The following is a 22,361-nucleotide window of genomic DNA, read 5'->3' on the forward strand; positions in this document are numbered from 1 at the left end:
TTGTTCCTTACTCCAGGAAAGTTTAAAAAGTACTTAAACATACTTGTCAGTTTTTATTTTTTTCATATAAAACGTTTTATTTACAACAGACTTATATAACCAAAGCGATGAAAATATTACTGCAAAGTTATGAAAACTTAAGCTTGCTAATACAATGTTATTTCAACTTAAACACTTATTTAATGTTATTATCCTATCCTGATCCACATACAATGAAACGAACCTAGTATTTTTGCTTTGGGTTTTTAGAGTTTATCAGGGGAAAATATTACCATCATTTAATTTTAAAACACTAAGGATAAATTATTACTAAACATTAGGAGTCGGTAGGCCCCCCGGTCATTTTGGATTTTCTTCCCATAATGGCAATGTTAATGGTTGAAGCATGGCGTTGTTTATTAAGAAGATAAAAAGTTGCAAAATATCTAATTTTTAAGCTATTGAAACCGCAGATGTGATTTGCTGTCTACTTTTTAATTTTAATTGTTATTATTTTGTCAAACTGCATAAATATATTGACTCAAACTATGGTTTTTTTTCAACCTCTAAAACAAAAGTTTTAAAAATCCGAAAATCAATTCACATAGAAAATATATTTAAGAACCACAGAAAATTTTCTGCTCCGTAATCAAGCTTACGGTGCATGATTAATAGGCTTCAAAGTGAACATATGTTTTTGTTGATGTATTTTGTTCACACAAAATAATGATGTATTTTGACAAAATTATTACAATTAAAATTAAAAAGTAGATAGCAATTCACATCTGCTTTTTAGTAGATAGCAAATCACATCCGCTGTTTGAATAGCTTTAAAGTGAGATATTTTGCAACTTGATTAGTAACCATGTTAAGTGACACTGTCATTCCCACATTGTGGGTAAAAGACGAAGAAGGAGGTATAAGGTATGAGGTACTTTTTATCTTAATAAACAATGCGGTAATATGCTTCAACCATTAACATTGCCATTATGGGCAGAAAATCCAAGATGGCCGGCGGACCTACCGATTCTTAAAGTAGGCTACATTGTATAGAACAAAATTAACCTTATACAAAATCTAATGAACATTATTTTTTAAATGAACACACTTGGTATGTTTATCGTACAGTGATGCTACAAGCATTCATGTTTTGAATGACTAACCTAACGCTTACGACTAGAGTGACTTATGATTTATTGTTCAGTATTTTTTCCTTTATGGCAAACTACATCCGTTTTACTACTTAAAAATTAAGGCACAGTAACATAATTAAGTCTTCCAGCCTCATGTGTTTTTAATTAACACAATTCTACTGAAGTTGTTATTTCACAAAAATCAGTCCAAAAATAAGATTTGTAAATGAAAATGTAACTTATCTCTTTCAGGTGAAAAATTCTGTCATAAAATTAAATTCATGAATTTAAGTAACATTTACGCATAGTTAATTTACTCGCTAAGGGACTAGCTGAGCCTTCTCAGTGATCGAACCCTTCATGTACTTCATTTCGTTATTCATCGCGGACACTTTTTCAACATTGTAAATTGGCCGGTAGTTTCTATATTTGTTGAATGCAATGATCGCACCAATAATTAAAACTGAGATAATAACGCCAGCAATGGCAAAGATATAGTAAAACTTAACAGAACTCTCTTCCTCTTTTGGAGGCGTAGCATTTTTAATTCTTTCTAGTTCGAATTTTCGCTGTTCTAGTAGCAGCTTTTGTTGGAGCAGTTTTTCTTCTTCTCTCTCAGCGAGGCAGGGGAAGTTTTCGTGTCGGCCGGTCAAATCGATGTCCCAAAACACTATTTGCTTCCCGTTAAGCCAGACTGGTTCTTTACATCTGAAAAGTTAGACAATTGATTATTATTTTAAGGTTAGTTTCTTAGAACAACAATTTCTTAAAGAGTGTATACTATTTTAACCGTCCCATCAACACCAACACAAGGAGCGTTTCAAAAGTCATTTGATATTTTAACATTCCACATATAGCTTCTTCTTGTGATGCATACGTTGATACGGATATTCCCTAAAGAGATTTAGCGGATATATCTTTTCCATTGTCTTTATTCTATGATAAATTGGTAGTCGCATAGCGGAAAATGTCCATGCTGGAAATAAATAAGAATTGTTTAGTTATTTACTTGATCTCTGTGAGCCGATCCACAGTGTTGTTTCTACTACGCAGAAGAATTGCCAGCCAGTGCAGACGACAATCGCAAACCCACGGATTCCCATCCAAGGTCACCTTCGACATTCGGAGCCATGGAAGAAGGTTCTTTCTCACTCTTGGAAGATTGTTGTTGTTCAAATACACCTAAAAATATAATAACATAAGTAATAATAAGTATCCTTAATGTTTTGCAATTTTAATGCTGAAGTTCTTTACATAGTTAAAGGTAGCACAACTGTGGGGAGCAGGCTGGTCTAGTGACAGAGTGGTGTACTTTGGTCCCCAGGGTCTCTGGTTCAAATCCTGCCAATCACCAATTAAATTATTATTGTGATAACGTGTGAGAATATCATAAAACCAAGTGGTGCTGTTGAATCTAATTTCTAATCTAAGTTTTGGGATTTTCTTAAGCCCTATTCTCAGTAATTTGCTATCAAAATATCAAGGTGTGTGAGCCTAGTGGCTAGCGTCTCAGACTTTTGCGTGAGAGAGACAGGTTTAATTTCCTTCATGTCCAAAAATATTTGAGAGATTTAGACTGATTCCCTTTTTCATATTTCTCCTTACCCAATTTTTATGCCCCTGGCGTAGACACAACCAAACATATTCTTTTTGAGGAGAAAGTTTGTCTTGAAGTCTCATTAACTAAGTAAAACCAACTCAACTCAAACTTATTAACTAAGTGGTTTACAAAATACAATTATTGTTCTTTACCTCTTGAAGCATTGTCCGTTTCAAATCAAGTTTCCAAAACGCTTTCTCTTCTATTGCAACAAGTTGAGGATTGTACGTACAGCTGATTATTTTGATATTCTCCAAAATCGAGAAAGTTCCAGATCCGATCTTCGTTAGCTTTGGCATCCCTGAGATCATAATTTCATTGAGCCTGTGCAGCCCAGCGAATGAAGTGTCGTCCAGCTCTTCGATCGGATTCTGATTCATGTTAAGTACTCTAAGTGTGTTACCGAGAAGTTGAAGATCTGGTACTTGAGTGAACTGGTTCCCATTCAACAACAACGTGGTTAGATCTAGGCCGGAAAATGCGTCTTTGGGCAGAGTTTTTAACTTGCATTCAGCAAGGCTCAATAACTGAAACAAACATTATTGAGAGGAAAGTATTTTGTTGAAACAATATTGTGTCTAAGGCTAGGATTATACTAGGACGCTGGCGTCCGGGATGCTGACATCCGAGAGGCTAGCGTCCCACCTCGAGCCGAAAAATTACGTGATTTATGTTGGGATGCTAGCCTCTCGGACTGCCATTTTATTTCAATGTTTAGTCACTTTTTGTAACATTAAATAACATTAGGTTTAACGAGTACCAAGGTTTTATACTTTAAGGGGGCTAATAAAGTGTGTTTTTTTGTAAAATACTGTATTATTAGCTTAGTATAAAACAAATTGGCCAAGTTTAATCGAAATATATCCATACACAAGCAAATTCCAACACTTAACAACATTTTCTATAAGAATAACATGGCAATTTTTAATACACTCTTTTTTAATTTTCTCCATAACTAATAACAGTACAAAAACACTTAAATATAGGTACTAAATTATTTGTTTTTAAGCTCATTAAAATTGTCTAGAGAGAAATTGTGAATTTTTTAGTTTTATGGGTCAAAAATGACAAACCCCCTTTTTTAGCACATAAACCCTGTTCCCAAGGTATGTTCATGCTGGTTCGCGAACTCATTCAAATTTATCCCACCCTTCACCTTAAAACCAAATTTCTTCAAAATAGAACAAAAGTTACTCCAGTTATCGCGTTTACAGACATATATATTTAGATATTTAAATCTATACGAACGGATGGTGTTTTTGGCCTCTGGGGACATCAAAATGAAAAAGTAAATCGGTCCCGGGCCTAGGTTTTACCATGCCACCTACGGTAATAATTTCGAGTTTTCGGTGGCTTTTTTTAGCATCCGACGCTAGCATCCATAGTATAATCGCCCCCATTTGATTTAATGCCCCGCTAGCGTCCCGGACGCTGGCCTCTCGGACGCCAGCGTCCTAGTATAATCCTAGCCTAAGGATCTATCTTAGCAGTTCGAAATTGGGTGAATTTTTCTACACACTAAATCCAAATGTACATCAGGGGCACATTTTTAAAACAAAAGTTTACAAAAGACCAAACAACAGTTTTATGTTAGGCCTAAATATTTTAGGTTTTAACAGTATGCTTGTGTGCTTTGCTATCAAATTTTTCCCTTAAGATGTCGGTAAAGATCAAAGAATGTTTTGTACCTGCGTTTAAAACACTTTCCCATCTTAATTAGATTATATGTATACAATAGTGAAACACCTATGTGTGTAAAGGAGAATATGGGGGTTGAATATGATATAGGAACAATACCAGCTGCTCTAGCCACGACCATTTAAAACGTCCATCGTGAGCTGACAGGTTCAATTTCTAGATCAAATACAGCTAGGTTTAGTTTCAAATCATCTGGGAACCTCAGGCAAGCACTCTCCACCCACCTTGAGTTCCGTCAGTTCCTGCAGCGCCTGGGAGAACTCCACCCCGATGTCAGTGATGGGGTTGTTGTCGAGGTATAAATCCCGTAGATATTGCAGGTGAGCCACAACATCAGGCTCTAGACTGCTGATGTTGTTGTGGCCGAGGTTGAGTACCCTGATGGGCAGAGGTTCGAATCTATCACCTCCCGGAGTCTTCTTGCCGACCAACACACCCTTTAGGCTTTCTCCTACAGCAACATTAAGGGAATTTAATTGTTTTAAGTAAAATAATTCAAGACAATGGATGAATACTAAATTTGTACAACAGTACGTGCAAGATTAATGCATGACCTCAATAATAGCTGAAGAAACATGACGAGAATAGTATTCAAGCATTGTGATGTAGACATCCAGAATATAGGTACATAAACAAATCACTTTCTGTTCCGGTTATTCATTTCTGGATCTGGATATTGAGAAGTTTTCTTTATATTTCCTATTCTTACCTTTCCTTGACCATTTGACATCTTGTTTTCTTCTCTAAACCTTTCTTAAACTCATCCATCCTTCTTCTCTGTCTTCTTCCCTCTAGTACGATCAACTTATTTTTCCCTGAAAAATCTCTCTTTTAACATCTATTCAGTCTGTCTTTCACTACCCCTCTTCTGCTCTCATTATAGTTTGACCCCACATTCTTTTACTTGTAAAAGCCCTTAAAAACCTTGTTCTGAATTCAAGGCCAGTCGGTAGGTAAAAATAACCTGTGATGGTAAATTTCGGAAACATTACCGTATTCAACAAACACTCGCCATTGCCAACAGTGAACTTCAAACTAGAACAGACGTTGCAATATATCCCCCTTATATATAGGCCCAAATTAAGCCTACAACAAGTTAGTTATGGTAACTTATATTTTAAAAAACTGTAATTCTCAGTCACCTGAAATTCGGTTGTAGCTCAAGTCCAAGTTCTGCAGATTCTCCAACCCGGTAAATGCGAGAGGTTCGATGTCTTTGATGCTGTTGTGGTCAAGGGTTAGAGTCAACACTCTCGGCAAAACTGGCAACACTGTCACTTTCTTGAGGTGATTGTGGGACGCATTCACTTTCTAAAAAAATAAATAAAGATTACGATAAATTAGTTTGACAAATATACTGAAAATTACAAACTACTATTGTTACGTCAATTGCTGAGGGCATTCTGTACAAGTGTTTTTTTTTTTTTTTTTATAAAAACCTGAATGATCAAGGACAGCAAAATCCAGTTTAGATCCATAAAATGTAAATCTTTCTCCAGATTTAACTGGTGGTGCAAGCTTAATGGTTAACATCTCACAATTTATTTGCAGGAGGGACAACTTATACACAAAAATCAAGGGTTCAGACTGTTTTCCCATAAGTATTAGCGATTCTTACTTACAAAATCCCACTAGCGCGTAAAGGATAAAAAACTATTGATAACTTTTATAACACTGATGTATGCATACGTGTGTATTTTAAGAGGAATGAACTGAAGTTGAGTAAGATAATGTGTGTAGCTTTGTTACTGACTAATATCAGCTGTTTCTTTCATAATTATTAAAGCCAGCTGGGCCCAGTTTGAACAAATTTTACAGAATTGATCTGTCAACCTTCTTTCTAATTACTATGAGAGCACGATCAAATTACGCTATCCAGCCATTCCTCTTATCATATGCGACAAAACGTTCAACCATAGAGAACTTTGTTGATATTTTAGAATTTTGGGCAAACACACCCAATAAATATTTTTAGAATACAATTTATTATACTTATACAAGTTTTTTTATCACTTAATTAGGCTACTTCAGGTAATGAATATTAACTTTGTATACTTCATTCACAGTCAAGTATCTGATTATAGGCAAACAAAATAATGTACATAGAAACCTTTATCTCTGTTTATAGAGAAAAAACTGTGAAAAATAAAGGCAAACGCTATGAGGTCAATTAACAAAGAGATATGAGAGAATGGACACATGGTCAAGTAGGGACTTATTGTTTGCTTAATGAAGTCACCAGCACTTGCAGTTAAACAAAGTTTGCACACACAGTTGATAAACACTTGAAGCCCTATGACTAACACTTTGCACACTCAAGTTCTTTACTGGAAGAATGACTTTGCATGCCTTTATTCTACCCAGATTTACATCTTTATTTCAGACTATTAATTACTAATCAGAGAATTTTCATTTTACAGATGTTGTTTAAACAAAATATTCCAAGTAAGATTTTGATATTGTTCAGAAACCCCTCATTATTGACTGGGTTATTGAAAGTCTTATTGAATGAAATAAACTTGATATTAAAGACAGTGCTATTCCTAGACTGCTTAGGTAGGTAAGTTACTGTACCTATTAAATATACAACCAAACCCTTTAACAAGAAAATGCTGAATAGTGTATACTGAATTTAAGAATAGTTATTTGTTTAACTAGTGTGTGAAGTGGCACTTTGCTGCACATGAGAGAAATGTTTAGTCCCTGAAGTCCCGGGTTCAAATCCTGCCAATCACCTCTGAAGTGTAAAAAAATTCCCCAGACTAAACCCTAGGATAGGATGTAAATTTGGGACCAAAAAATAGTACCAGAATGTTCCCGACTTATGTATATACCTGTAGAACGTTGGCCAGCTGGAAGAGCCAAGGTGCGAAGGTGGTGACCCTTGTAAGTCCCTGGTAGCCACAGTTGGCCTCCACTCCTCCGTCTTCAATTGTGGTTGCTTTCCCATCCAAGCAGGCTACCTCTATATCCTTCTCCAAGGCATGGCTCCAGTCCACTCCAACACAGCAAAAGACCTAGAAGTAGAAAACATTTGATTAGGACAACAGCAAAGTACTTGGAATCATTCATTATATTACAATTTGTATCAGATTATTTAGGACTATAGGGGACTGCATAGTGGCACAAAACATAGGTGTGCTATTCCCGTCTTATGCTGACGTCACCCAGATTGCAAACACCATTTCATTATTTAGAAACAGTAATAACAATCAAATCAAAATACATATATACTTATGTTAATACAATCAGGTGATTTTTTTTGTTTACAATCTGGGTAACGTCAGTATATGACTGGAATTTTGTTTTAACATTTTATTTAATTTACAATCTGTTCAACAAAAATAGAACAATAGGCAAATATGATAAAATTGAAATAAAGTAGTTAGTCTTTCTCCAACAATAAAGCTAACACAAAAACTTTGTATATTGGTACGAAGTTTTAAATCCATAAATTCCTAAATACCCCCGCCGCAGCAAACATGCAGACTAAGCGAATTTCCATTTGCCTGATTGGATTTACACTAAAATGCCTCCTTAAATATATCACATTTATTCCCTATTTAAATAGAATTAGTTTAACGAGTACTTAGGTTTGCTGCAACAGGGAGGGTAAAAAAGTTTTTTTTTGTTTTAAAATGTTTACAGTTTAGTAAGAAATTAATGTATTTTTCAAATTCGATCAAAATATGTTCATAAACAAGCAAACTACAACAGTTGAATTATTCTCCATAAGAATAACATGGGAATTTTAAATTTACAATTTTTTGGAATTTTCTCCGTAACCATTAGGCGCACAATAATGCTTCAATATACTAAATTATTTGTTTTTTTAAGCTTTACAAAATGGTTTGGAAAGAAATTGTGAACTTTTGTGTTTTTTAGGGTCAAAAATGGGAAAAACCTATTTTTACCCCATAAACCCCTGTTCCCATAGTCCGATCATGCTGGTTCGTGAACTCGTTCGAATAAATGTAGGTTTACACGTTTATACCAAATTTAATCAAAATCGGATCATTTTTGCTCGAGTTATCGTGCTAACGGACACATATATATATAAATATATATATATATACATATGAATTTGAACGGATGGTGTTTTTGGCCTCTAGGGACCTCAAAACGAAAAAGTAAATCGGTCCCGGGTCCAGGTCTTACCATGAGTACCACGGTAATAGCTTATTTTCCCTATATGGGAAATTCGCTAAAAGACAACTTAGGTCCAAAACATGGCATCTTTTAATCTATATACACAGTTGCTGTTGTCCAATAAATTTAAAGCAAGGTAGTTAGTATGGTACTCTAATTTCTTTAAGTATTTGACACTTAACCTTGAAATTTCTTCTTTTACCGTTGGGGTTCGACTGTCCCTGTGAAGCACTTCGTTATTAACAAACCATGGTGCCTGGAGAGTGTACCTTAGAACCTTAGATTGGAATCTTTGGATGACGTTCAGATTTGATTCACTGGATGTTCCCAACAGTTGGATACCACGTCCACACTGGTTTTGTATAGTTTTGGTTGAATCGTTTTATATAAAAGCAATTTAATTTCTGTTGTTAATTTTGAATAGCACACCTATGTGTTTTTCTTCCACCATGGAGGACCGAGCCATGGCTCGGTATAGTTTATATTTCGATTGTAAAATCTATATAAGGAAAACTCACCTGTTTTACAACTAATTTTGGATATTATTATTTAAGCTCCAGTGGAATTTTAATTTATTACGAATACAGCTGTGCAAATTATGTAAGCTACAAAAAAAGAGTGAGTAAAAATTGTAAAATCTACCCTTAAACCATAGTGAAACATTGAGTTGACGCCAGTGCACTCAAACGGCACCAACACGAAACAATCATCAACACCAATCAATTAATCATCAACAAAGGGTTTGTATTCATTGTCAACACAGACTTGCTCTATTTTACCTATATCGAGTAATCTCCAATGTAATATTTGTCAATAGTAACGACTCATGTTTATCACTTTGTACTGTACTTTATAATTTGCATATACCTACTAGGGATGGCTTGTTATAATCATATGTTTCAAGTATTTTGTTTACTTTTCCTTGTTATTTTGTTCTACCAACATAGTTACTTGGAAAGCCTATGTGAAATTTTTAAATGTTCAAATTGGTTGTGTAGCAATATACAAATTTTCCTGCGGCAGTGGCAGTCAGTCACGTCCCCATCAAGGACAGCTAGGACCCATCGTAAGTAATCACACATTGGACATTGTTTTTTGAAGCAAGTAAAAATAGTCTAGACATCTTGTCGATCCTTTGAAAAGCTATAACGCGTTAAGTAAGAATAATTTGCTTGATCAACGTGGCCTGAGGAAGTTATGACACAGCAATTAAGAAATCAGAGGACCCATTTCTGTCCAGTTTTGTGTATATAAGATGGACATTAAAAAACGAATGCGCTGGAATCCCTATCGCCTAATCCCTGGAACAGTTGAATAGGAACAGGACGCAAGTTCTGGGACGACCAATTGATTATTTGCCTGTCACTGGTTAAACCATAGATTAAAGAGTATGCCAATCTACTCTTTAATCTATGGTTGAATGAAGTGCGCCCGGCGTTCCTCATCGCTCACAATTAAGGTGTCATGGAAGTTGAAAGGGAAGTAGCAATACACGAGATCGTCTGCAGTGAAATCACGTGACCACTCGACCGCTACAACAATATCTTATTAACGAAATATCCACGCATGTAGATTTTTATTTTTCCAAGGTGCATTTAAAAATCGATACGGTAAAACATATTGATTAGTCTAAGTTATAGTTTAAAGATTTAGATTAGAGTGCCTCCATTTGATACATTGTGTATTTTAATTTTGTCAGTAAACACCGGTATGGCTGATGTATTTTTCTATAGCAATTTCGTACACAGCAAAAAAAAATCACAATTATTATTTGTATAGGTTTCATACGGACGGAGCGAGTCGACGAGTTTATCGTCTGAAATCAACTCTTCACAATCATCCACGAACAAAGCAATACAGAATACCCGACAATACAATACAACGCGGAATGCGGCAATACAATGGTCACCCACACGACCAAGTCGTCGAGCGAGAGCGACTTCGGTCTCAAAGGAAAAGTTGCGACATGGTCATAAATATTTCCCCGCCCGTTTCTCCCACCTCGGCGCCTGCAGGCGAACATAACCTCAAAACAGCAGACGACGTAACTGCTGAGCATTGTGCAGTAGCAGGCCACACACAGAACAGCTGTTCATTCTTGGCTGAAACAGATGGATGGCTGAACGAAATGTGTCTGGTGGAGTGTTTTGTTTATTTCTGGGCTCGTTTGAGAATCTGCCTGCATCTCGGATAACGTCTTGTATCCCTATGTTTACAATGCAGCCAAAATAATAAATCTGCGTTAGAATTTTAATCGCGGCGTGGCTTTGTTTTATTACATTTCCTTCGTAATTAAGTTTGTTTCAGGGATTTATTGACGATAATTTTCCATCACGATTTTTTTTAAGGTGTTCACGACGTTTCGACATCACCGCAGGCAAGAACAATCTAAAAAATTGCTTTGTAAATACACAAATGCACAGGAAATTTGTAAATCACAAAAAAAAACAACATAGAGAACTGTACAGTAGCTACCGGTATAGCGTACTGTAGTAGTAAAGGAATCGTGAAAGAAAACAACAAATAACACAACACACATTCTTTCTTGATTTGTGTTTCTTGTTTTTACTACAGTTTTATGACCTCTCAGCTTTGGATGGGTTTTGTAAAAATCTTGTAATATTTTGTATACTTTCTCACCAAATTAAATGGTTTGGTCCCTAATCTAGAAACGTGCGGTATATGCACATTAGGTACTTCCCTATAGGGCGATTCGCTAAAAACTACTTAAAGCTATTGCTCATATGAGTAGGATAGGCGATTGCTCTTCAATGCCCGATATTCAACGAGTTAGCAATCAATCTATATGAATAGACATTTTGATCGATAAACTGCGATTACGTCAACCAATTAAAATGTTCGGAAATTACAAGCCATCTTTTGAACCCTCGAAAACAACTTCTGTCTGTATGCAGCTGCGGATGTCCTCTTGATCTAGAAGTTGAATCTTTTGGCTTTCACTCAAACTCTGAGAGAAGTGTGCTGTTTACTAACATCATAAACATCGTTGCCATCGTGGTATATCCGTCTCCAGCATTATAAACAGTGTCGCGACCACAAGCAATGTGTTTGAGAGATATCATCAGCACGATTTACATTTGAATACTGGAATTGCTGTTACAATGATCAGCTGACTGAAGGAGTCTTTGTTGTTCATTGTTGCCAGGGAAATAGATGTGCCTTCATTTATTGTGTGGAATGAGCAGCCTTATTTAACATCATTTTGGTGAATGTGTATGGCTTCAACATTGTAATAGTTTAATCACTTGAATCTTTCCTACACTACTTAAGTTGTTCTCGAAGCTGAGCGCGGATTTTTACTTTTTAAGACCAAAGCAACATATTTTGTCATACTGAACTATGTAACTTATACCATACGTTGGCTAACAAACCCACATTGAGAATGTTGTCGCCAATAAAATGTTTGATTTTATAAGATACCTCAAAAATAACTGTAAGATATAACCGAAGTATTCTAATGTTCGGTATATTATTTATTAACGATCCACGAGCACAAAACACGTAGAAAACAGTTACTTTATCCATAGATATCACACCAATTTATCATAGGGAACCTAACGGTATTTCTGTATTGTACAATTTAAATTGTGTGATTTTAAATTAATTAGTCGTGTGGCAGAATAAAGTTTAAACCATTATCACAATTTAAACACATTTGAACATTCCGGTTACTATCCGTAATTTAACAGTACGTTAATTTTCCTTTTAATTACGTTTAAATTTTAGACACAACAGGTCTTATTCAGCAACAGATCTATAGCTACATAATGCATCTCACTCCTTTTCTACACTCATTTTCACTCATATTTGGGTTACGCTCAATTACGTCACCATTTCAGTTGGTAATGTAATATGATTTTGGTTACAAATGTTGTTGAAATCAGCTGACCAAATTATATCTGTCTTCAAAATTTCAACTATTTAAGAGGGTTCCACCGTTCCACACGCCGGCTGGTTACCACGTAAACGTGGTCCTACAAAAAAAGAACCTCGTGGCATTATTAAAGTGTTTATCGAGTTATAAACTTTAATTAACATTTTCACAAAGATCCAAAATATGCCCTGGATGACCTGAAACTTCGTAATTGTTTCTTTAAGTTAGTCTTTACCACGAATACTAAAAAATACTACAAAACCGTTTTGAAAATCCGTAAATTAGTCTTTTTTCACATGTGATTTAGCTTCTAAATAATAGTAAAACGATTTATCCCCCTCCATTGCAATCTCTTATATGTTAAGAGCACACAATCATTGGACACAAATTACGTAGTTTTAGAGTGGTGAGAGCTTGTACCGTAGATGCATGTTTTGCCGCCATCTTGAATCGACTGGGTAGAACCATAGACAAAAATAATTGAAGATAGACCGTCAGCTGTGCAGTGGTTACCATAGGTTCTGGCGCACACCGCTGGGAGCGCCATGTATTACGGCCTACGCGCTACGCAACTATACGGCACTCCCAGCGGTGTGCGTCAGAACCTATGGTAACCACTGCACGGCTGGCAGTCTATATTTAATTATTTTTGTCTATGGTAGAACCCTCTTAACAGGAAAATAATTACATTTCAACAAAAATATTTTATTTCACGTCAAACATCAATTTATCGTCGACAACGCAACATTGGGCAGAGGAACTTCAGACAGACATGTGTTTAAATGGACCAAATTGACCATTATAGCTTTTAATTAAGCTCGTCACCATCCGCCACCGCGCTGCGATGACATACAATGATTTAATTGACTGGAGACATTCAAAAGCCAATTCATAAATTGTTTTCTGTGTTAATTTTTGTGTGAAATGATTGAGTTGGGTGGGGGTTTTAGCGGATTTCCCATATGGGGAATAAGCTATTACCGCAGTACTCATGGCAAGATTTGGACCCGGGACCGATTTACTTTTTCGTTTTGAGGTCCCCAGAGGCCAAAAACACCATCCGTTCAAATTCATATACGGTATGTGTCCGTTAGCACGAGAACTCGAGCAAAAATGATTCGATTTTGATGAAATTTGGTATAAACGTGTAAACCTACATTTATTCCAGCGAGTTTGCGAACCAGCATGACCGGACTACGGGAACGGAGTTTTATGGGGGAAAATGGGGTTTTCTCATTTTTCACCCTAAAAAATAAATGTTGCAATTTCTTTCCAAACCATTTTATAGAGATAAAAAAACAAATAATTTAGTAAATCATTGTTGTATTCTTAAAGGTTACGGAGAAAATACCAAAAAAGGTAAATTTAAAATGACCATGCTATTATTATAGAGAATAAATAAACTGTTGTAGCTTGCTTGTCTATGGACATTGGACATATTGTAATGAAATTTTGTTTACTTCACACTTAGCTATCAATATTTCAATAAAAACCCCTATTTTCTTCCCTGTATCAGCAAACCAAGTACTCATTAAAATTAATGATATTTAAATAGGAAATAAATCTGACAATTTTAAGTGAATAATTTAGTGGAATTTCAGCCAGATAGGAAATTCGCTTAGTCTGCAGGTTTGCTGCGGCGGGGGTATTTAGTTTTAATGACGATTGTTGGTGTGTAAGCATATTGGTTTTGGTGTTGAATTAAAATGTTTACGTCGTCTACTGTAAGCACATTTTCTGTAGTTTCGTTGACGAGTAATATTTGTGTTGCTTTTGTGATGAATTTTATAGCTAATGTGGTGAAAGAACATGTTTGAGGATCTTATGTCGAATTACTGTTTTTGGGCCGAGCAAACATATTTGTACGTTGAGTTACACTGTTTGTGTATGTATATTTAAATACTTCTGTCGCAAACTTTGAGTTAATGCACCTTTTCGAATTGTTATGTTGACTTAATGTTGATATGCTACGTTAGAATTGTTTTACTTCGTATAGCATCGACTAACGCGTTTGCGTATAATCATAGCCTCCTTTATTATAAGACCGCGGCGTTGGGGTGTGGCAACGTCGCACCGGCCGGCTTATCGACATACTGTAGTAATAATTGTGCAGATTCTCCATTATGAATTCGTGCGCCAGCTGTTTCGATAGGCCTGGGCTGCGGCGTTGCCAGTGTTGCCACTTGTGTCTCGTTTCTCGTCGCGGGTTTGTATTAGAGGAGACCATTGTATGAGTGCACGTGTAAATGTTTTGTTGTCAAGACCAGCTGATTGTGTTATAGCCAGGTCAAGCGATTCACATCCAAAGAGCTAACAACTTGACTACATTCTAATATTGACATCCACTATCCACTATATTTTGTCTTGTATACTTTGGACACTAGTTCATTCACGTAGTCTACTGTAAAGCCATTTTCCCAATGGCTCTCTTTATTTTTGTACACAGTAAATGGGTAACATTTCGGGAAATAACTAAAATAAAATAAAATATTTTTCAACTTATACAGCAGATTTAGATATTTGTGGGAAACACCTGCAAATACAAACAAAAGTTTACTTTAAGTGCTGTATTAACCCCCAACCACCAAAGCAACTTTATTATGTGAATCCAAACACATATTCCAAATTAAATGTGTGGATGATTTTATATTTTCCCTATCTTTTATGTTTTCGTTACCCGTCGACTATACTCCAAGAAATTAATCCAACCCAAAACTACGTTGTTTTCGAATGAGTCACACGCAGATGCTTGTACGACTGGGTGTTCAAAGAGGACATGCGAACGTACACGTTTGACGTTATCATTGCCAACGTGTGACTCTGTAGTCTGTACACAGTGTTCCACACATGGCACAAGCCCAACAAAATTGCCGGATGTGTTCCAAGTCGGACGTGTGTCATCAGTATTATTGTTCCGCGCTCCCCACTACTGTGTTATCGGAGTTGGCGAACCTTTACTGAAACGAATGATAAGAATTGCCGCTTTGTACAAATGAGAAAAGTCAGTAGCCTTTTGATGGGTGGATCCAGATGTGTTTGATCATTTAGTCATTTGCTGAAGAAGAAGAAACAGTCTGGTTTTAGTCCAGAATAAAGACTCTCAATCTTTGTTCTGTGATCAAAGTCAATGACAATTTCAAAAGACATTTTACATCTACATGTTTAGTCAGTAAAATCTTACAATTGTAGTTACATTCTGAAAAAAAAACCCTATTTGAGTAAATGACTAGCTGTTGGTTGAATAACCCAAAATGGTCGTATTAAGATACGTCTAAGGACTAGGCTAAATTTATTGTCCAACATTATTATATTTTTCGGGAGCTACTGAAACCGGGGGATATATTAGTCAAGCCATCCTTATTCTACATTTTCGAATGTATGGCTAAATTCGGCACTCGTGTCTACCACCGTAATCAACAAGTGTCTGGGCATAGAATACGTAAGCTCCATTTGCCCAGAACAGGTTGACTTCTGACACACCTTCCTACTTTCGAGCTAGGTAGTTGTTTACGCCTACTCTTAAAATCACGTGGTCTAAAACACTACAGCAACCGGAATTCAGACGTCTATGTATAAATGTTGAGCTTTGAATGTTTTTTACGATGCCTTGCCTAACAACAATTTATTATAATAAATTGTTAAGGGTATATAAAAAAAAACATAGGTGGATTTTACATTGACAAACTGCTATGTAACGTCCGTTTAATAGCACACAGTGTAGTACAGTTATGTATTTCCCAATCATATCTTTGAAATTTTCGACATCCTTGACTCATTGACACAAAATTTATTCAGAAATAATTTCGTGTAATAGGAAACTCAAATAAGGAGACAAAAAGATAATTACGCAAACATCAGTTATTCGAGTCTCTAATATCAGGGTAGTCAGATGAATAAATCAACCCAAACAGAACACAATCCACTCAAAACATAGGGTTGTACGATCTGCATATTCATACAACAGCAATCATCTGCATACACTGATGTAGTCATGCACTCCGGATGAGAGGAGGTTCACCGGATAAACGGGGGTAAGAGTATGAAGTATAGCGTACAATGTGTAAGAAAATTAATATTATTCATTTGAGTTATCTGACATGATTGTTCAAACGTAGTAGTCTATTGTTATAAACGAGGTGACTTGTTTGTTGCTTTGTTACTGGTTACGTCCGGGTTTCTTAAGTTAGGCATATTTATTGTACACCCAATAATTAGTGACAGCTAGGTCCTGTTTTAAATTTACAACCAAAAATTGTTAGGGTAACCGAGTACTTAGAGTGCTTGCCTTCAAATCTGAAGGTCGCTGGTTTGATTCCAAGCGAGATCGTTACCAGACCCAGATACCATTTGGTCGTTCATCAATTGAATATGCTTTTTAACAACGGGTCGGAGTTAAAAAATACCAGTGTTTGGACCGTTCCCAAAATAAAACGTAAATAAACGTTTAAAACGTAAATAAATGCCATTATGGTGTAGACAGACACAATAATTAAAACAAAAAACTACTGGCGAAGTTGGTGGTTTAAGTGAGTTCAGTTCGGTCTTCGGTGGCGTGCCGGGCATCGGATCCAAGGCAGCGATGTCGTAGTTTTATAAGTTTTTATATGATTTTTCTCAGGATTGAACCAGTGAGCTTCTGAATATCAAACAAACACTACACCTACTTTGCTAAGCCAGCTAGTAAAATACCAGTGCATAAAACTAAAGAGAAGAACTGCAATAATATATAGTGTGTATACAAAACCACACTAGACGTAATTGGAATTAACGCGTTAATTTATTAGTCAGAATTTATTAATTTTCAATTATGATAACCATTGCTTAATGCCTGCGTATTTAGAATATTCACAAGTAGGTTCACTAATTTTGCATCGTATTTTCTTGGTGTTCTGCATGTCCCATACAGATTACATCGAGGTTTACATGAATGGACCAGATTAAGTTATTCGTAATTAAATAAAAGTAACGTTAGGGAACTCCTAATTTAAAAAAAATGAATGTAAAACACAGTCAAACAAATTTCTTAACATTTCCATCGTTCGAAGTCCTAAAACTATGTTTCAGGTGTATTGAAAGGTATTCTCTTTGTGATTTCAGTCACTGTAAACCGAATAAATTATTCGATTCAATAGAGCTTTCAAATTTACCGCATGTTATAATCCATGACTCCTTCGATAGAGTGGTTTATTCATGTTACAGTTTTGTGAAGAATCTCATCAGCTCGACAAGTAGAGGTGATTCATTCTTTATCTTAATATAGCTACTTAGATAAACAATAGTACTGAAAAGCTAAAAAAGAAAGGAGTATTTCTTGTAATACAGTGTGATTAAATTGTTTTAATATACATTTAATCTAAAAAACATAATAGATTCTGCGGTCATTGCATTATTATCAAGAGAATTAAATAGTTATTTTCCTACAGTCCTGACAAAGTGGTTTTCCTTGCAATTATAGCACAGAAAGTTGCTAATAAACACCTATTACGTGTCTAATAAAAACACGCTGTTTTGTGTTGTTTGGTTGGAATACTGGTGTGCGGCAAAAGTAAAATGTGTGCGTCAAAAGTAAGTAGATGCAGCAATTAGCAACTTTCTGTGCTATAATCAGTGCAAGGAAGGCCACTTTGTCAGGAGACTGCAGGAAAACAAGTTTTTATCACGTAGACATTTATTTCAAATGTTGTGTGCAGCGATGAACAACTTTTCATAATCCCTGGAAAACAGTGAGGAAATCAGATGCTGCGAATCCACAAGAAACAATTCAGCACGGGCTGGAAAACGTCATTTACCCTGTTTCCCGCACTAGACTAATTATCCGTGTTAATTTCAGCCAAGTTTTCGGCCCTTCTTCGACAGTGCGTAAATATAGGTTACTGTCTGGAGATGTTGGAGAATTGGCTGTGTCGTAAAAAAGGTTTTAAAATTCTGTACAACTTAACAACAGGCTCTATAATATTGTTTTAGTTAAATAGGTACCTACACTTTAAAATTTGCAATACATTTGAAAGTTCGCACTACTTTATAGGATGTTTAAATTGTTATTTTTAACCAAATTTCAAAGTAAACAGAGATTCTTGTTTAGGTTACCTTATTCGAAAAAATAATATCGATATTCTAAAAATTTCAAATGTTTTATTTTTATTTTTTTACGTTCCCTAGTGGAAGAAAATATCATACTTTTAAAAATAATGGTTTCAACTCATAAAAGTGTTGTTTATTCTTTATAGGTAGGTACTGTTATGTTGCTGTTATTGTGTATGGAAACATAAAAACAAACACATAACACTGTATGTTTTAAAAAGTGACAAAATATAAAACCACGCTGTTTTAAACAGTGAGTCAGCATCCTTTTTAGCGCAGGCTGTAAGTTATAAGGCTTCAAGGTTGTGCGGTTTTATGTTTATGAAACTGTAAAACCACGATGAGCCTATCCCAAACTTGCTTTAGGCTACGTAAAAAGAGGGGATCATAAATCATTAATTTTAGCTTTCAATTCAAGACGTTCGAAAAGTCACGTTTTCTGCCGTCAAGCAGCTATAATCAATCTCTGTAACGGTAATGTTCATTAAACAAATACTAAATAAGTGAACAGTCGTTACAATTTTGCTGACGAAATCACTAACATCTTTGTCTATATCACAGTATCGAATATTGTCTATTGCCAATATTATTAGGTGGATAGTGGAGACGCAACTTTTAAATGTTTTGACGTATTAATACTCAAATATAAATTAAACGTCTTTGATTTACATGTAAACATGAAGATGTCCGTTTGGAATAAATAAATAAAAGACTGGCGTGGACGTAGAATTTTAATCGTTATCACTATTGTTATTATTTTGAGAGGTGGCACTCACCTATAAATTGAATCTGCTAACGAATGGAAGAAGACTGTTGAATAGATTGAGATTATCTATGTGTAGCTTTGTTACAAAAAGACCATAGCAAAAGGCCTATCTTAAATCAGGAACACTGATTAAAAAGCTCAATGATCAAAGCTGGATCCAGTTTCGAAACATAAGTTATTCCATGATGGGTAGCCTCTGGACCAATTATAATGGACCAATGGATTATTATAAGTTATTCATTCTTCTATGGATCAAACCATTTAAAATCCTTATTCATCGGCGAATACTTTGATTAATTAACTACAGATTTACGTAACGCTCCTGTTTTGCGTACCGTATTGTGAAAAATATTTGAAATAGGTTTAAATCAACATAAATAATTTGCACGGTACAGTGTTTACATGAAAGATAAATCAATAAACTAGCCTACCTAGGTTGGTTAATTCGTTTTTGGTATTATTGAGAACACAATATTAACTACATGACCGACATTGTTTAATTCTTGATTATTTACATAAATAATTACGTAGAGGCATTTATTCTTATAAAATTTATTATACATGAGGGAAGGTGAAAGTATGCAACTGTTCGTTCACTATAAGAAACGTTTATAAAATTCAAGCCTACAAAATAGACTGATGAATTTTAGTAATTTCCTAGGTAAAACTATCGACCTCCAGTCAAAAAAATTTAAACAGTCGTTTCGTTAGTTTATTGAACGCACCATTAACCTTCTGTATTTTCACTATAAAACACACATACACTGCTATCAACAAACAATATATTCCTCTCCATACCACAGGAGAGTTTTGCGAAACCGGCTCAACCACTGGTTGATCGGGCTCAAGAAACTTCAAACAAAAACACCATCTTACCGTAATCAGCTTCAGTGTAATCCACATGTTTGATGGTTCACAATCACCACATTGTCACACAAAACACTACCACACTGAGCCTAACAACAACAACTAACACCACACACCACAGCGACTGACTTGACTGCACTACACTGAATTGAATAACTGAACAACTGAACGACTTGACTGGAGCGAGAGCGAGTGAAGCAGTGAAGTGAGCAGTCAGCTAAATTTAGAACCCGTGACTGTTCGCAACAAAGGTGTGGTGGGGGGAGAGGGGGGTAAACCTCCCCCACCTCTCTCCTTATCTTGAATACTGATAACCGACACCTAGGCGTCGCCTCAGACGAAGTTCATTAACATTTGGAGTGATAATGATGAGTTGGAATTCGCTCTTTGAAATGTGGCGAACACAGCTGTAGGACATTATCATTAGACCTATTAAATTTATCGAAAAAATTAATTTCTGAACTAAACAATCGCTACGTGTGCGCTAAGACAGAAATCAACAGTGTGCGATTAGCCTAAACTGAAATCAATATGTATACTTTGTTTTTATTTATTTTCCAGTGGTAAGAACTAGAAATTTGAATTATTTACCTTGTTTTGTAGCCCTTCTGCGTTTAAGTTATACAAGAACATGGCAAATCAATTTTGGGTTCATCCGATAGTAAGTCAGAGACTTTTAAATGCAAGTTTCTTTTTAAACTGTACACTTGTTAACGTGATGACAGTAAAAGTTCTTTAATTACTATGGAATGTCTGTTGAAAGTTTTGATAAACTGTTAACTATTAGTTGGACAACGGATTTTTGGAACAATTCTTTACTAAAAAATACCTGTTAATAATATATGCTAATCCAGCTTTGATTGAATAGGGGTACCTGTCCAAAGAAATAAAAAAAAAACGTTGTCTAACTAATAGTAACAGTTTATTTAAAAGTCAACAGACATTCCATAGTAATTAATCTGTAACGTACAGGTTTATTCACGTGATTGTATTCATCTTTTTCCCGTATATTATGAGGCCGGGAAGAATTAATTTCCCTCCCTCACTCAATGACTCGCGGATCAATTCTCGTATTTCAAGCGATCCTGTTATCTACCTTCCGTACCCCCGGATCAGTTTGTATGATCCAAAACTACCCTATGACCACGGATCAATTCCTGCACACACGTAGATCTACGAGTGGCATAGGAGGTTCAGGGCTAAAGCACAGACTGTAGACACAGAATATATAGTAAAGTACTCTATAGTTTGTGTCTACAGGTTGTTTGGACACAGGAAAGACCACTGGGAGGCCTTCGATGATGACGCTCAAAAGAAATAAAATCGTACTACCATTGCAATTAATCTGAAGAAGTTTGCAAGGAAGGTAAGATTGGAGCTTTGATTTCGCCGACCGATGGTTAGGAGAGTTCAAATGTGGCTAATGGCTATTGGTACCGGTACCGCGGTACCACAAAAGGAAATCTAGATTAAAATCTCCAAACGCACTGGATTGACCATGTAGTTGACATCAACAATCTCAACTTGCGATGTACCGTATCCCACGTAGCCCATATTCAACTCCTTGGGGATTTAAAAGAATTAGAGATAAGATGTAAAAAGATGTGTGATAAAGTTTATAATATATCATTACTGTAACCAACACACATCCCGATGTACTTAGAGATTGCTGAAGCAAACTTATTGTTTTTACATATTAAAAAGTTAATTAAAACCCTAAACATTGATGGAGTTTTTGCTAATATGACAAACTTTTTTCAAACCAACTTAAATGATCTTTATGTAAACTACTGCATTTCCTCTGATGTTAAAATGTACTGTACAATGAACTTGTCAAAATTGACAACCGCTTAGTAAAAATTAAAATTTATCTGAACTGAAACACAACTAAGCTATAGATTTGACAAGATAAGAAGAAATCTACTTGTGAAAATACTTGTAAATAGAATTTACAAGCACCTGTAAATCATTGACTGCACCATTTACATAGTGACGTAAGACAAAAAGTGGCTTAGAAAATGAAGGCGTTTCAAAAATAATGGAACTAACTCACTAACACCTTCTTAAATTTGAACATAAATACCATATTGGGGAATTTCCCATGGATGAAATAAGCTATATATTTAAGTTAAGGAATAGGTAAAGATGCAGTTTTAAGGAGATAGTTAACCGTTTTATTTACATATAGAATTT

General features: G+C 35.5%; 1 protein-coding gene across 1 annotated transcript; it reads right to left on the bottom strand.

Annotated features, from left to right (window-relative positions):
• Positions 1 to 33: 33 nt before the first annotated feature.
• Positions 34 to 20,321, bottom strand: LOC128996322 (insulin-like growth factor-binding protein complex acid labile subunit). Its single transcript, XM_054421574.1, has 7 exons — positions 20,178 to 20,321; positions 7,245 to 7,427; positions 5,553 to 5,721; positions 4,635 to 4,861; positions 2,865 to 3,239; positions 2,122 to 2,294; positions 34 to 1,820 (listed from the first exon to the last, which is right to left on the bottom strand). The coding sequence occupies exons 1-7, from the start codon at positions 20,202 to 20,204 to the stop codon at positions 1,433 to 1,435; spliced, it is 1,542 nt and encodes a 513-aa protein (XP_054277549.1). The 5' UTR covers positions 20,205 to 20,321; the 3' UTR covers positions 34 to 1,432.
• Positions 20,322 to 22,361: the final 2,040 nt, after the last annotated feature.

The sequence above is a fragment of the Macrosteles quadrilineatus genome, unplaced genomic scaffold (genome assembly GCF_028750875.1).
Source record: "Macrosteles quadrilineatus isolate MER2022 unplaced genomic scaffold, UCM_ALF_1.0 Scaffold_6__1_contigs__length_79288215, whole genome shotgun sequence".
NCBI lineage: Eukaryota > Metazoa > Arthropoda > Insecta > Hemiptera > Cicadellidae > Macrosteles > Macrosteles quadrilineatus.

Coding starts and splice junctions, on each gene's coding strand:
- LOC128996322 (XM_054421574.1), bottom strand. CDS start 20,204: ATGTGGATTACACTGAAGCTGATTACG. Junction 4,862..5,552: donor GAGCTACAACCGAATTTCAG/GTGACTGAGAAT, acceptor ATGTTGCTGTAG/GAGAAAGCCTAAAGGGTGTG. Junction 3,240..4,634: donor AGGAACTGACGGAACTCAAG/GTGGGTGGAGAG, acceptor TGTTTGTTTCAG/TTATTGAGCCTTGCTGAATG.